The sequence below is a fragment of the Polypterus senegalus genome, chromosome 2, assembly GCF_016835505.1.
Source record: "Polypterus senegalus isolate Bchr_013 chromosome 2, ASM1683550v1, whole genome shotgun sequence".
Taxonomy (NCBI): domain Eukaryota; kingdom Metazoa; phylum Chordata; class Cladistia; order Polypteriformes; family Polypteridae; genus Polypterus; species Polypterus senegalus.
The window spans coordinates 188,587,154-188,603,304 of record NC_053155.1 but is presented as its reverse complement, the minus strand read 5'-3'; the positions used below and the strand labels follow the sequence as shown (position 1 = coordinate 188,603,304).

General features: G+C 39.3%; 1 protein-coding gene across 2 annotated transcripts in view; it reads right to left on the bottom strand.

Annotated features, from left to right (window-relative positions):
* pir (pirin) overlaps positions 1-16,151 on the bottom strand; it is a 149,522-nt gene that overhangs the window by 113,735 nt on the left and 19,636 nt on the right. For both annotated transcript variants that reach the window (XM_039745056.1, XM_039745057.1), the window contains exon 3: positions 8,633-8,725. In XM_039745056.1, coding sequence (XP_039600990.1) covers positions 8,633-8,725 — 93 coding nt within the window. The remainder of the gene's footprint in view (positions 1-8,632; positions 8,726-16,151) is intronic.

Here is a 16,151-nt window from a genome sequence, read left to right as displayed (position 1 = left end):
GAATACACTGAGTATGGCTTTACCAAAACAATCATTGATGGCGAATAAAGTATCCATTATTCGAGTATGTAGATCGGAATATATATATACATATATATATACCAGCGTATCATGCGAGAAGTAGTGTGTTAAAAAGCTAGAAAAGAAAAGGGAACATTTTAAAAATAGCGTAACATGACTGTCAATATACAGTATTTGTTTTGTGAGTGTTACTGAGTGTTGCTGTCATCAAGGATTTGATTATCATTATTTCTTTCAATCAGGCTCGTATTTGTAGGATGTGTTGTGTTCAAGTTACATTCCGTGTTTGTCAATCGTTGTAAAGATGACAGGTTTCTTTCATCGATTCGTTTCTTACTGCATCAATAAACAGCTCGTCTTCTTCTTTATCTGAGACCTGACACACTGCATGCACGGTTTTTTACACTGTCTTCCTTTAGCGGGACATTGACTTTTTCCACCGTGTGCTTTGTTTCCGCAGTAGCTGGATTTATGAATATGCTTATCAGGCGCTTCATATTTTTGCTGCCTTTTCAATTGTGTAATTGGTTTTGTTCAGCTCTTTGGAACTGTTGCCTTTTATCTCTGCACTGCGTCAGTTCACGTGAGCGCTCGGTGTACATGCATCGAAGGTTCCCAGCTGTGCTGGTGCCATCTCGTGCTATGTCCGTGGCTGTATTTAATGTTACCTTAGTCCTGGCACTTAAAACTTTCTCTCGCAGTTTCGCTGAGTTTGTGTCAAACACCACCCTGACCATCTCATCTTCCTCTCCATAAGCACAGTCCTTCACCCGTGAATATTTAGTGGGAGTTTGCTATTGGATTGCCGCTGACGGACGGCCTTATATGGGCAGGCTAAATTACAAACGCCAGCGCAGCCTGTCTATGAACTTAATTTAAAGTGTAGGTTTACATCGTGCTTTGTTTCGAGTAGCAGAACTCATGAATATGGTTGTATATGTCACTCGCTCGCTTCTTATTGTTTCGCTGCCTTCTCAATTATATAATGCATGTTTTCTTCAGCGCTTTTTGAGGTCTTCCTGGTTTTCTATGTACTGCGTGATTACGTGAGAGGCGTGATGATGTCACACGAAACTCCGCCCCCACGGCGTTCAAGCTCATCTCCATTACAGTAAATGGAGAAAAACAGCTTCCAGTTATGACCATTACGCGTAGAATTTCGATATAAAACCTGCCCAACTTTTGTAAGGAAGCTGTAAGGAATGAACCTGCCAAATTTCAGCCTTCCACCCACACGGGAAGTTGGAGAATTAGTGATGAGTCAGTGAGTGAGTGAGTGAGTGAAGGCTTTGCCTTTTATTAGTATAGATATAATATAATTCACTAAGGGCATGCAAGACAGTGAGCACAAGCAAGACAGTGAGCGCAGGCGAGACAGAGAGCCACGCCCACCAACTCTAAGACCATGAGATATGCTCGACAGAGCCCTGCCCGCCAACTCTAACTAAGGGCAAGCAAGACAGAGAGCCATGCCAGCCAAAGCCCGCCCGCCAACTCTAACTAAGGGCAAGCAAGACAGAGAGCCACGCTCGGCAGCTCTAAGACCATGGGATACGCACGGCAGAGCCCCGCCCGCCATCTCTAATCCTAATTCCGCGTCCACTGTCGCTCTCGATCAAACAGCAATAATTAGCAAACAAACAAAGATAACTGGCAGTAACCATGCAAAATTCACAATTGGTATGCCATTTTGAAAAGATAAGTTTTGAGGGTAGTTTTAAAATGTGTTATTGAATCAAGCTGATGTATATGAGAGAGAAGAAAATTCCTGAGTTGAGAAGCACTATGAGAGACACTCAAGGTCCCATAACACAGAGTTTAATGTGTGGTACAGAAAGTACAGCTGCAGATGAGAATCAGAGTGAGTGAGAGGAGTGTGTCTGTAGGAGATCAGTGAGGTTGTGGAGAGCTTTAAATGTTAAGAGCGGTATTTAGTATTGTATTTTGTAGTTAACAGGGAGCCAGTGAAGTTGAGAGAGAATAGGTGTAGTATGTTCAGTGGATTTAGAACAGCAGGTTATTATCCTGGCAGCAGAATTTTGAATAAATTGTAAGCGATGGATACGCTTTTGTGGGATAACAGATAGAATACCATTACAGTAATCTATACGTGAGGTGACTCGGGCATTAACCAATACTTTAGTACTGTGTTGCATAAGAACAGGACGAAGTCTTGAAATGTTTCAGAGATGGAAGAAAGCAGTCCGAGAAATGCTACTTATACAGGAGGAATTATTTAATAATAATTATTATTATTTAATAATTGCCATTATTAGTGTATAAATTGATACAAATAATTGCATGTAAACAATTCGCCAAAATCTGTTGTATGTAAACGATACTGTTTAACACTAGAATTACCAGAGCCTACGAAAAAACTCGTAATTCCGTCCCACCTTAAACTGCTTCTTAAATCCCTTCACACCTCTCCTCCAGCGCCCTTTGTCTTCTAAATGTGCTGATAAAGAGAAGCCGGCTATTCCATCCCCCCACCAATTTAGAACGTGCACGAACTTCTCTCAGCTCATGCCTTGATTGAGTATCTGGGAGTGAAGTGGAGTTTTAGAGCGGAAATAATAGATCGTTGTTTGGAACACACGCATTTCATGTCTGTTCCGTTTCTACAGTAATCTGTGTCAACACATTGTTAAAACAGAAACTTTTTTATATTCTAGTAGTAGATGACAAAATGTAGGCATAAACTATATAATGTATGAAGCCTGAAGTCCAAATAGCAAAGAAACATTTTCACAAGAATAACACAATTGCACTTTTATTCAAACATATAACTGCAGAAACAAAAAGCCGCCTTAACATGCAACATTAACACCAGTTTACTGTAACTGACTCCGTGGCTCAATAGACTCAACCCCCGCTTGGGAATCAAGGGGTGTGGGTTCGATCCTGCCCCTCCGTTTTGAGAAGTAAACTGCTCTTGTCTTACTGTTTTACAATAAAAGCATACATTTGATTTCAGTCTGTAACAGCCGGTGCAGTTTATGATCCTTGTAAAGGTTAGCTTTTTTTATTCACTTTTCACTCTCTCAGTCGCGTTCAGAATCAATCCATACAACCCCATCTGACACGGCTGTTTTCACTAAACCCCCCCCCGGTTCTGACACACAAACGCTGGCAAAGCTGCCTTCTTCGTATCTCACCGTCACTTGCTTTTCGTCTTATTGAGTGTTCCTGCCAGTCCCGCATGTTGCTGTATGCTTTTTCTTTTGTACTACAGGACATGCAGAGGAAAGAATGGTAAAGACCAGTAACCGGCGCTATATGCAATCATCAGACACTCCCCATCTGCCCGTGTCGTTCAAGCACAGGAACATATATTAGTGTAAAAGTATAACAAAAGTGCACTTTTATTCAAGTGCACTTTTTCCATCGCCTTTTCCTGTAAGAAGCAATGTACACACTTCTCTCTATGCTGTGGTTTCTATTACACACCTGAAAGAAAGAGACAATATATGTGAAAATATAATCGCACTAATGCAATATTATTTGAAAGCGAACAGCGTCAGATCGGGTGTGAATTTATGCAAGAACTGGAAATTCTCTGATGCGGGACCTTCCCCCAGGGAAGAAAGTACAGTGTCAGGTGCTCATTCAGTGTAATAGAAACCATAAGCACAGAGAGGTGTGTACACGGCAACAAGTACACGTGTCGTAAATGTAGGAAGGACGGTCCTTGGGTGTGTGGGAACTGTTAATATTTGAATGTGATGATTTCATATAGCACGGAATGAAAATCTGCACTTCTTAGCATTGCACCATGCAAGGTGTCGTATCAATCGCCTACTGTAACTTGCTTTCTTTTTTCTTTGGTTATACAGGTAGTTTTGAATAAAAGTGCACTTGTTTTGTTTTGAAATGAAGTGTCTGCGTGCACTTTTCGTGGCATTACACGTGTATTTTTGAGCATGCCAGTTTGAGCAGTATAAAAGTATTGAAAAGTATAACAAAACAACGGGCAGATGGGGAGTGTCTGATGATTGCATATAGCGCCGAACTTACTGCTCTTTACTATTCTCTCCTCTGCGTGCCCTCGAGTACAAAAGAAACAGAATACAGACGCGCTATAGCTCTGCGTTGTACCACGATGCATACTAACGCCCCCCCACCCAGTTCTGACACACAGACGCTGGTGAAGCTGCCTTCTTCGTATCTCACCGTCACTTGATTTTCTTTTTATTCAGTTTTATTGAGTGTTCCTGCCAGTCCCGCATGTTGCTGTATGCTGGATAGAGAAGTGTGTACACTGCTTCTTACAGGAAAAGGCAATGGAAAAGTGCACTTGAATAAAAGTGCACTTTTGTTATACTTTTACACTAATATATGTTCCTGTGCTTGAACGACACGGGCAGATGGGGAGTGTCTGATGATTGCATATAGCGCCGAAGTTACTGGTCTTTACCATTCTTTCCTCTGCATGTCCTGTAGTACAAAAGAAAAAGCATACAGCAACATGCGGGGACTGGCAGGAACACTCAATAAGACGAAAAGCAAGTGGCGGTGAGATACGAAGAAGGCAGCTTCGCCAGCGTTTGTGTGTCAGAACCGGGGTTTAGTGAAAACAGCCGTGTCAGATGGGGTTGTATGGATTGATTCTGAACGACTGAGAGAGTGAAAAGTGAATAAAAAAAGCTAACCTTTACAAGGATCATAAACTGCACCGGCTGTTACAGACTGAAATCAAATGTATGCTTTTATTGTAAAACAGTAAGACAAGAGCAGTTTACTTCTCAAAACGGAGGGCGAGGATCGAACCCACGACCCTTGATTCCCAAGCGGGGTTGAGTCTATTGAGCCACGGAGTCAGTTACAGTAAACTGGTGTTAATGTCGCATGTTAAGGCGGCTTTTTGTTTCTGCAGTTATATGTTTGAATAAAAGTGCAATTGTGTTATTCTTGTGAAAATGTTTCTTTGCTATTTGGACTTCAGGCTTCATACATTATATAGTTTATGCCTACATTTTGTCATCTACTACTAGAATATAAAAAAGTTTCTGTTTTAACAATGTGTTGACACAGATTACTGTAGAAACGGAACAGACATGAAATGCGTGTGTTCCAAACAACGATCTATTATTTCCGCTCTAAAACTCCACTTCACTCCCAGATACTCAATCAAGGCATGAGCTGAGAGAAGTTGGTGTACGTTCTAAATTGGTGGGGGGATGGAATAGCCGGCTTCTCTTTATCAGCACATTTAGAAGACAAAGGGCGCTGGCGGAGAGGTGTGAAGGGATTTAAGAAGCAGTTTAAGGTGGGACGGAATTACGAGTTTTTTCGTAGGCTCTGGTAATTCTAGTGTTAAAACGTTATTGTTTTTTCATCAGGAAACCCAGTTTTCACATCTACCTGTATTAGTTTAAATGGCACTTTTACCACTCACAATAGGGCAGATGCACTGACTTATCGTGTTGACTGGGCAACATAGTGAATGCAGCGTCTATCTATATATGTCTATGTTTTCCGTAGCCTGCTACAGGAAGGTACTCTCTCGACCATTGGCATTGGTTTCGCTCCTTGCTATTTTCGTTATACTGCGACGGTGGTTTCCTAAGCCTTTGTTATACTGAATTCCTTTCTCACCGTTTTCCGTTCCTATTCTTACAGCGCTGTATGCTACGGCGGGCTTAGGCTAGTATAATATAATATAATATATATTTGCAAGACTGGTTGGGCAAACTCCCATGCACCCTCCAGGACCCTGCTAAGAGTGTAGAGCTGGTCCACTGTTCTGCAACCAGGACAAAAAACACACTGTTCTTCCTGAATTTGAGGTTCGACTATTTGACAGACCCTCCTCTCCAGGACCCCCCGAATAGACTTTTCTAGGGAGGCTGAGGAGTGTGATCCCTCTGTAGTTGGAACACACCCTCCGGTCCCCCTTCTTAAACCACCACCCCGGTCTACCAATCCAGACGCACTGTGCCCGATGTCCATGCGATGCTGCGGAGGTGTGTCAACCAAGACAATCCTACAACATCCAGAACCTTGAGGAACTCCGGGCGAATCTCATCCACCCCCGGGGACCTGTCACCAAGGAGTTTTTTGACCACCTGGGTGACCTCAGTCCCAGAGATGTAGGAGCCCACCTCTGAGAAACCAAGCTGTGCTTCCTCATTGGAAGGTATGTTAGTGGGATTGAGGAGGTCTTTGAAGTACTCCCCCCACTGACCCACAACGTCCCGAGTTGAGATCAGCAGTGCACCATCCCCACCATATACAGTGTTGACACTGCACTGCTTCCCTTCTCCTGAGACGTGGGATGGTGGACCAGAATCTCCTCGAAGCCGTCCGAAAGTGGTTCTCCATGGCCTTCTCCCACGCCGGAGTTTTCGCCTCAGCAACCACCGAAGCCGCATTCCGCTTGGCCTGCCAGTACCTATTAGCTGCCTCAAGACTCCCACAGGACAAAAGGGTACGGTAGGACTCCTTCAGCTTGACGACATCCCTCACTGCCGGTGTCCATCAACAGGTTCGGGGATTGCCGCCACGACAGGCACCAACCACCTTATGGCCACAGCTCCGGTCAGCCGTCTCAACAATAGAGGCACAGAACATGGCCCATTCGGACTTAATGTCCCCCACCTCCCTCGGGATTTGTCAAAATTCTGCCGGAGGTGGGAGTTGAAGCTACCTCTGACAGGGGACTCTGCCAGATGTTCCCAGCAGACCCTCACAACACGTTTGGGCCTACCAGGCCTGACCGGCATTCTCCCCCTCCATCGAAGCCTACTCACCACCAGGTGGTGATCAGTTGAAAGCTTCGCCCCTCTCTTTACCAGAGTGTCCAAGACATGTGCCCGCAAGTCTGGCGACAACTGCACATATGAACACCCCTATGCTTGAACATGGTGTATGTTATGGACAATCCGTGACGAGCATAGAAGTCCAATAACAAAACACCACTCGGGTTCAGATCAGGGGGACCATTCCTCCCAATCACGCCCTTCCAGGTCTCAGTCATTGCCCACGTGAGCATTGAAGTCTCTCAGCAGTACGAGGGAGTCCCCAGAAGGTATGCCCTCTAGCACCCCTCCAGGGACTCCAAAAAGGGTGGTTACTCCAAACTGCTGTTTGGCGCATATGCACAAACAACAGTTAGGACCCATAAGTATGCCCAAACCCGCTCTGCACCTCTCACCGGCGGCAACCGCCGGCAGTAGGTCAAACCCGTTTCCAGTGAGAGTTGGACTCCGCCACGGCTGCACTTTGTCACCGATTCTGTTCATAACTTTTATGGACAGAATTTCTAGGCACAGCCAGGGCGTTCAGGGGGTCCGGTTCGGTGGACTTAGGATTGGGTCACTGCTTTTTGCAGAAGATGTTTTCCTGTTTGCTTCATCAGGCTGTGATCTTCAGCTCTCTCTGGATTGGTTCGCAGCTGAGTGTGAAGCAGCTGGGATGGGAATCAGCACCTCCAAATCCGAGACCATGGTCCTCAGCCGTAAAAGGGTGGAGTGCCCTCTTAGGGTTGGGAGCGAGATCCTGCCCCTAGTGGAGGAGTTCAAGTATCTCGGGGTCTTGTTCACGAGTGAGGGAAGAATGAAGTGTGAGATCGACAGGCAGATCAGTGCGGCATCCACAGTGATACGGGTTCTGCATCGGTCTGTCGTGGTGAAAAAGCAGCTGAGCCATAAGGCAAAGCTCTCAATATACCAGTTGATCTATGTTCCTACCCTCACCTATGGTCATGAGCTATGGGTTGTGACTGAAAGAACGAGATCGCGAATACAAGCAGCTGAAATGAGTTTCCTCCGCAGGGTGTCTGGGCTTTCCCTTAAAGATAGGGTGAGAAGCTCAGTCATCCGGGAGGGGCTCAGAGTAGAGCCACTGCTCCTCCGCATCGAGAGGAGTCAGATGAGGTGGCTCGGGCATCTGATCAGGATGCCTCCTGGATGCCTCCCTGGTGAAGTGTCCCGGGCACGTCTAACCGGAAGGAGGCCCCGGGGAAGACTATGTCTCCCGGCTGGCCTGAGAATGCCTTAGGATTACCCCGGAAGGGCTAGAAGAAGTGGCCGGGGAGAGGGTAGTCTAGGCATTTCTGATCAAGCTGCTGTTACCGCGACCCGATCTTGGATAAGCGGAAGAGGATGGATGGATGGATGGATATATATGCAAGTATTTGTTTATTTTGAAACAAGTGTCAGTACCGCCTGCCAGAGAGGAGCAAGAAAAGTGTATGTGCAGGATGGCTGAAGCGTTTAATAATTCTTATTGTTATTTGTACTTAGCAGAATTAAATTTTTACTCAGACTATTAACACTGATAGGGTACCAATAAAAAACAAGCACATAACACTTAAAAGACAACTATAAATTGCAGGGGTAGACCTATATGTTACTTTAAACTATGTAGAGATCAAAAGTATTTATTGTTTTGCAATGTTTATGTGTTTATCTTATTGTGTTTTCCTGTTATACTCCTGTATAATTTAATTTGTAAATAAAATACTTTCACATATGTATTACCAAAAAAGTATGTGGTTCATGAGGAATGCTGAGGTCAATCATTACAACAACAGGCAAAAGCAAAGATAGTGATAATGAGTATAATTAAAATAGAGAAAGCATTTATTTCAGTGACACGTAAAACATACCGTTTCAAAGCCTCTGTGTGGGTGGTCAGGAAAGCCTGCAGGCTTGCAAACTTTAAATTCATCCAGCATTAAGAAGGGATCCAGACTGTTTAACTAAATATGAAATTGAGAGAACATAATAATTCTTACTAAAGAATGACAAAACTTAAGGTAACATACATCAATAGCAATGTCCTTCTAAAACACAATATTTACTTTTACAAACTAAAATATATCTGATACACAAGAGTATTCAGATCAAGATAAATTATGTGACATTAGCAGCATAAAATGATCATTACTGTTCATTACTCTCAATTCTTTTAAATTTCTAAAACAACAGCTTTATTTTATATTTTACATTTTCACGTTTATTGATATTTATACTGTAGTCTAAGATGATCAGATATACATCCAATTGCCAGGACAGAATAGTTAAAAATATTTGAAAACCACAGTACAACCTTATCGCCAAAAAATTCTGTAGTACAATATCTTCAGTTTTCAGTTCTGCCAAACGTTTTGACACTTTAAATAGTGTCAAAACAAATAACATTTAAAATACCATACAAAGATGTACATTTATTAACATGTACAAAGATGTACATTTATTATCTAGTTAAAATAGCTATTCTTTACATTTCATTATACTGTATTTTGGAAAAGATTTTTGTTTTTGAATAAATTTTGCCATTTGAATTTTTTTCAAGAAAAAAAGGTATTCTTTATATATATTGTGTTTAGCCAAACAAACTGACTGACAGCCCAGGCAGTATTAAATTGTACTGTATTTATTTGTAAATGAAACTGATGAAGAGGTACTGGGACAAGCCTACAGAAAGGAAGTGCATTAAGACAGAGTACCTATAAATTACTGCAATTATTTCAATGAGAGATTGAAGGTATAAAGGAAGTAAAAAATATATAATAAAATAATTATTTGACAATCACTGTCTAGTTTATGCTTTGCCTTGACGGAATGGCATCATATCCAGGGTTGGTTCTTGCCATATTCAGTTTTGGTTATCTTTGGCAAAGACTTTGTACTGTAATAAGCAGGTCCAGAAAATTAAATAATATGTTAAATAAAACACAAATCTTCTCATTACTCTGCCTCCTCTTATCAATCTAGCCAGATGTCAGAAACCCACAAATAGAGTTTTAATTAAGTACTGCAGGACATAAAACAAAACTATGAGCTAAACCCACACAATAAACAATAACAAAAACTGGTAATTAAAATTATATGCAGCACATTTCTATAAATGAAAAATAACAAAAATACTGACACACAATAAACAAGTTAGTCTCAAAAAAGAAAAGTCAAGCTATAATGAATGAGTGCAAAAAAATAAGTTTACTATAATATACTAATTAAAACATAGTACACTGTTCTACACACAAATGCTCCTGAGCAAAAAAAATCCAAATGTGCTGAATCCATTTCTGGAATTTCTCTACCATAAATATTTTCTATAAGATAATGGATTCAGTGAAAAACACTTTTCTCAAAAAATATGTTTTTTTTTATGACATAAGTATTTTTCAGAATATTACTTCAAATACATTTTGAGGTACAAAATGTTAGTCTACCTCATTTTTAACACTAATTCAGGTGGAATCAACATAAAATCAACTATTTGCTATACATGTTTAGCTCTCAATCAGTATTTTCCCCCTCTACTTGTTCCTTGAAAATAGCCCAACATTTATACTCAGAAGGTTAGAAAGGTGTTCTCTTAGTGTCCAGAAGTGAGAAAGTTGTTTAAATGTTTTTTTTTAAGAAATACGTAGGGTAAGCTGTCTCAATATGTCTTGACCAGGTAACAGGCAAGAAAATGGTAAAAGAACACACACTCTTTCTTTGCAGAGGAGATGTGTGTGCAACAAAGGGATACAACAGCTGACAATTATGAGGAACTAGTTCAGGAAGTTCTCTCCTCCTGCTGGCTGCAATAGGTTCACTTCCTACAGTCTCATTGACATCATTGCAATACAATACAGGGGTCAGTCTCTGATGAACATGGGGAAAGATTCCACCAGGACATTATAGTGAAGTGAGTCTATGTTAGCGGACACCTGCTGGTCATTCTACAGTGAAACACCATCAGAGGATTATACGAGGGAAAAAAACTACGAAGTGACTACTTTTGGTAATAATTATATTTAAAACAATTATATGTTTATAATTTTTTAAAACTATATTCCTTTTTTTTTCTAAAATAGTGCTTTTATCGTTTTAAACCTTCATCTGACCAAAACTGGATGTGACATATGAAATATTTTTTTTATTTTGACAAAATCAATATATTGCTTATGTTTTGATTAATCGTTTTAATAAAAAAGGAAACTGAAAATATACATTCTAAATGTGTATTTTTATGTAATTTGTAAGTTGGTATTTACTGTTCTGAGAAGAAACAAATGTTTTTTTTCTACATTTCAAAAAATGACCGTAACTGTTCATAAATTACTCCTAGATTTCAGTTAGTAAAGGTAAAAAGTGCCACTTAAAATACTTATTTCTTACCCTCCTGTGATTTGTCTTCTAACTCCAATGTTAATTTCACATGTTGTGTTGCCTTTTATTACCTACCTTTATGTAAGATTTCCAAACTTTGTTCCTCAGTAAACCACACTGGCTTTGCTGACAAATTATGTAACAACCACCTAGCAAGAAAACCTTAGCTTAGCATATTTCTAGTTTAGAATCTTAAAGACGTTTTAGAATCAAGACAACTTTAATTTAGCCAAATGTTGATATCCATGCACTACTTAACAACACAGAGGTTATTTCCTGTATTATCAAAGTAAAGAAGGTGTTTTATGCATTTGCATGATTAATGTATTATCCATCTTATCCAGTCTATCTGCACTAATTTGCAAGTATATTTTTCTACCATAAGTGAAGTTAGATTGCATTTTTTGAAAAACGTGCATTGTAATCAATATTGCCTTAAACATGATACACAAGCACTTTATGTTTATTAAAAAAAAAACCAAACTCAAACAGAAAATCCCAGTTCAGTCAAAATAGTCTACACAGTAATACAAGCTGAATGTCCTTAATCTGAAGCACCCAGGACCAGAGGTATATTGAATTTTATATGTTTACAGATTTTGGATTATTTGCATTGGCATAATGAGATATCTTGGAGACACAAGTGATCAAGTAGAGAAAAGCAGCCAAACCAGCTAATAACAACCCAAGCATATAATTCATATCATCAAGCTGTTATTATAATAGCACTTTTCAACTGTCATGCAGGTGTTATCGTTTCGCCTCCACCCCCAGAATGTGTAGCAAGCAGACTGAAACTGTCTCACAGCACTGTGGCTCTTCACAGGGGACCCTCCCACTACCCAACAGTCGATCAAATGATAGTGCTTCATGGTGCTTGCTGCTTCACGGGGGACCCCAACCCTGGTTATCAATTGCGTTTCCTACCTTTGTGGCAATTCATGGGGACAACCGTTAAATCTACAGAGCTCAAGGTCATTAGTAGTATGCTATAGCTTTGTGCCATTTGATGCTTCACAGGGGACCAGGCACTCTCTCCCATACGGTACTCAGAACGAATAAATCCATTTGGAATCTACGCATACACCAATCAGCTACAAAAATTAAAACCATTGGCCAAATATTATGTAGATCCCCCTCGTGCCACCAAAACAGATGTGACCTGTCAAGGCATAGTTTCCAAAAGACCTGTGAAGGTGTTCTGGTGCCAAGACATTACCAGCAGCTCCCATGACCCTGTCAACGATTCACCAGCTGTACTTCCTTTGACTAGTTATTGTAAGTACTGACTACTGTTTACTGGGAAAAACCCAAAGGACTTGCCATTTTGGAGGCACTCTGACCCAGTTCTCTAGCCATTAGAATTTGGTCTTTTTGAAAGTCATTCAGATCCTTACATTTGCCCATTTTCCCTGCTTCCAATGCATCATCTTCAAGAACTGACTGTTCACTTGCTGCCTAATATATCAAACCCCTTGACAGGTGCCATTATACAAATATAATCAATGTTATTCCCTTCACCTGTCAGTGGTTTTAATGTTGTGGCCAATTGGTGTAAGCTGGCCACATTCACTCTGCAACAAATAAAACTAGAAGCAACATGGGTGGTGTCATGTAGGCACTCAAAAAAATCCAGATTTTGGAGTCATGGATTAGGGATAATCTGTGCAGACAATGCGTTTTAAAAAAAAGTTTTCACATACATGCCTTCCTCTACCTAATTCAGAGAGCTATATATAAAAAAGAGCCCAGCCTGATGTAGCTCATCATATTAAGATGTGAGCTTCCAATTGACAGATCGTTAAAAAGAAATCATGAATAGTTCCTCACAGAGGCTTAATTTTTTCTAGTTAAAGTACAATACAGTACAATACTTTCATTTTCCAAATGAGTAAAGGGAGGTGAGTTAGGATTCTTACAACTGCACAAAATAAGCCTTTTCACAATACAATATACAGTGAAGGAAAGCACAATAGATTTTATTCTTTTATTCCAAATATTGCTGTTGGAAGACTGGGAGTGATTTTAAGTCCAAGGCTATCTGAAAGATATGCAAATTTTTAACTCAAAATAGATTACATTTTGAGTATCCCCTCAGCATGTGTGAATTTAGGTGAAGCAAATGCTGATGACACTGTTCACAATTTGGATCATGTCCTAGACAGTTCTAATAAGAGATGTAATTGAGTGACATATAATTTTAGCTAAATTACAGCATGTGTTCCACAGACTGAAAATGAATATATTTTAAGAATGGATATATTCCATTCCCTATTTGACATTCTAATTCAGATTTGCAATTTTTGGTAGAATCCATAGAAATACATATATTATTATATGTAGGTTGAGGAAATTTAGGCAGGTTGCTTTTTACAACTTTGCTGGTTGTATACTGTATAAAAAAAGTATGTGTTGCTGGAAGATAATTTTGTACTGTTTAAATTGCAAAATGTGATACATAATAAAAAGAAAGAAAATGGACAAGGAGTAAAGCAACAAATTAATCTGATAGCAAATCCTTTCTGTTGTATCTCCATTAAAACCTAACAAAATTAAGAGCCCATTACCTAAACATTTTGTGCTTGAATTGTGATACTGCAGGATAGCTACTCCTTGCACCTATTGTTAACTCTGAGGACATAGGCTGCTCAAAACCTTGATTTTTGTATAAAAACACATCTAATCTCTTACAATAAAGGGATAAAAATATACTTTTAAAATTAGTTTGCTCACCGCAAATATTCTAAAAATTGTCATAAGTATAGGCAATACAAAGTTAGAGAGATAAAAAGAAAAGACAGAGAGAATGAATATGGAAAACGGCTAAAATAAAGGAAAAAAAGATGAGTGTCAGGGACCTGCAAGTAGGCAAAAAGCCTAATCCCCACAATCTATATTTTTGCTGAATGACAAAATTCCTTACTCATATATTAGAAGAAAAAAAATCCATGTAAACAGAACAGCAACCATCCCATTCCAACATACAAAATATAAACCTGCCTGAAAGTAAAAAGCAAGTGAGGTCCACCTATAAGAAGGTGTGTATATATTTACCCCTGCCATTCCTTCATATTATCCCCTTGAACAATTAAATCAAAATTTATTAAAGTCCTCAGTTCCAAGCAATTCAGAACAATATCACAGCAAATGATAAGACAAACTTGTACCAGCAGCAGAAGGAGGTGCCTGGGAAGGGTACCTCAGCTACACAGAATCTGGCTTACAGCCCTTGATGCATGGACCAGGCAGCACAAAGGTTGCTAGCCTCCACAAAAAAGAAACAGAGAACAAATTCAAAACAGCAATACTTTGTTAATGAAGTAGATGTGTCCCAAGATTTTAGTTCATTATAGGAAACATCATTTTTAAGAAAGTACCACCACAGCATCTTCAGCGGAACTCAACTACTCGACTACACAGGTCAGCATAACACCTTGTACCACTTAGCATTTTTTGAATCTAAGGTAAATCAGTAAGTTGAAGAAGTTTATATACTGAAAATTGGGAGATGTTAAAGCAACCGAGAAAGGAAAAAATAAATTGTGTTCACCCAACACTCAGGTTCAGGTGACTCCCATGACACTGAGGCTGTTGATCTATGACCAATTACCTTTGATTGAAACCACTGATACAATATAAAAGGGTTTGTCCAATGGATATAGAGGTAGGCAACATTTTAAGAACAAGAATGTAATTTCGAGTGGGGATATTCTCCTATGCTTTTTCAAAAGTGTGTTTTGTTCCCTATAAGGAAATGAAATAAAAGTAAAACTCATCAGTATCTTAACTGCCATAAACGCTTCTGCATTCTCATATGTTCTTCTTATTTATAGGGTACATTAATGCACAATAGCAATAGATTAGCTCAAAGAAAACACAGATATAATATGTATAATGAGGAGTTTATCGGGTAATAGCACTTACATGTGAGGGCTGAAGAAAAATATTTTAAACATGTAATAGCATATAGCCAGTTCTTACTAATATATAGACAGTGTGACGGTCATAAATTTTTCTGCTTGATGAAGATTTCTTTCAAAGACCTTAATTTGCTGATTAATGGCCAAAGAATAAACAAAAGATAACAATGATAGTTACACAGGCTTCAAACGGATTGAAGGACTAGTTCATTATATTAAAAGAGTGCTGGAAAAGGCCGGAGAGAATGAGATACTTATATACTTACGTAATCAATAAAGTATTAGTAAATTATTACAATAAGAACCTCTTAAACAAGTACAGATATTATAAAAGGAAAAATCCATAAAACATAATTCTCACATATTATGAAACTGCTTTATATGTAACATGTTTTTGGCTAACTCTGTCAACAATATCCGGCTCAAGGTTTAAACCATCAATAGATGTCAGTCATTACAGGAGCAGTCACAGACACTTGCATGTATCCTAACATATCAATTCATCAAAATAAATTGCATTGCCCTAATATGCTACTATACTACTTACTAGAAGCAAACATTAAACACTCACTTACTTCTTCTGGAAGCCCTCCACAGATAAACCAGAATAAAATAATTAAAATAAACATTTTTGTTGATCACCTGGAGTATATCTTTTAAAGCTTCTTCAGATACAGAATGTTTCCTAGGTCTTAAAATAGCTATATTTTCTTATCCAAAATAAAGTAGATGGAATTTATGTGAATTCCAAATCTATGTAACAAGTACTTAAGGATATCAGCTAGCCACTGTATAAAGCAACATGAATGTTCATCTCTCATCAAAAAAACCTCACTCATCAACAATCACATTATTTCATGTTTAGTTAAAAAGCTAAAATTTGGCAGGATGATACATCTGGTTCAGTAGGTATGCATTAAGAAAAAAAATGCAATACATCAATATTTAGGTATTTAGAAACCCTCCTACAATAGAAAAACTAAATACCCCAAAATCTCAACAATGCCTTAATGAATCTGATAAGAAATTTGGTGACGTTACAGAAAAAACAAAATTAGATGACATGTTTATTTGTTGATATTTTTTATTCAGATTTATC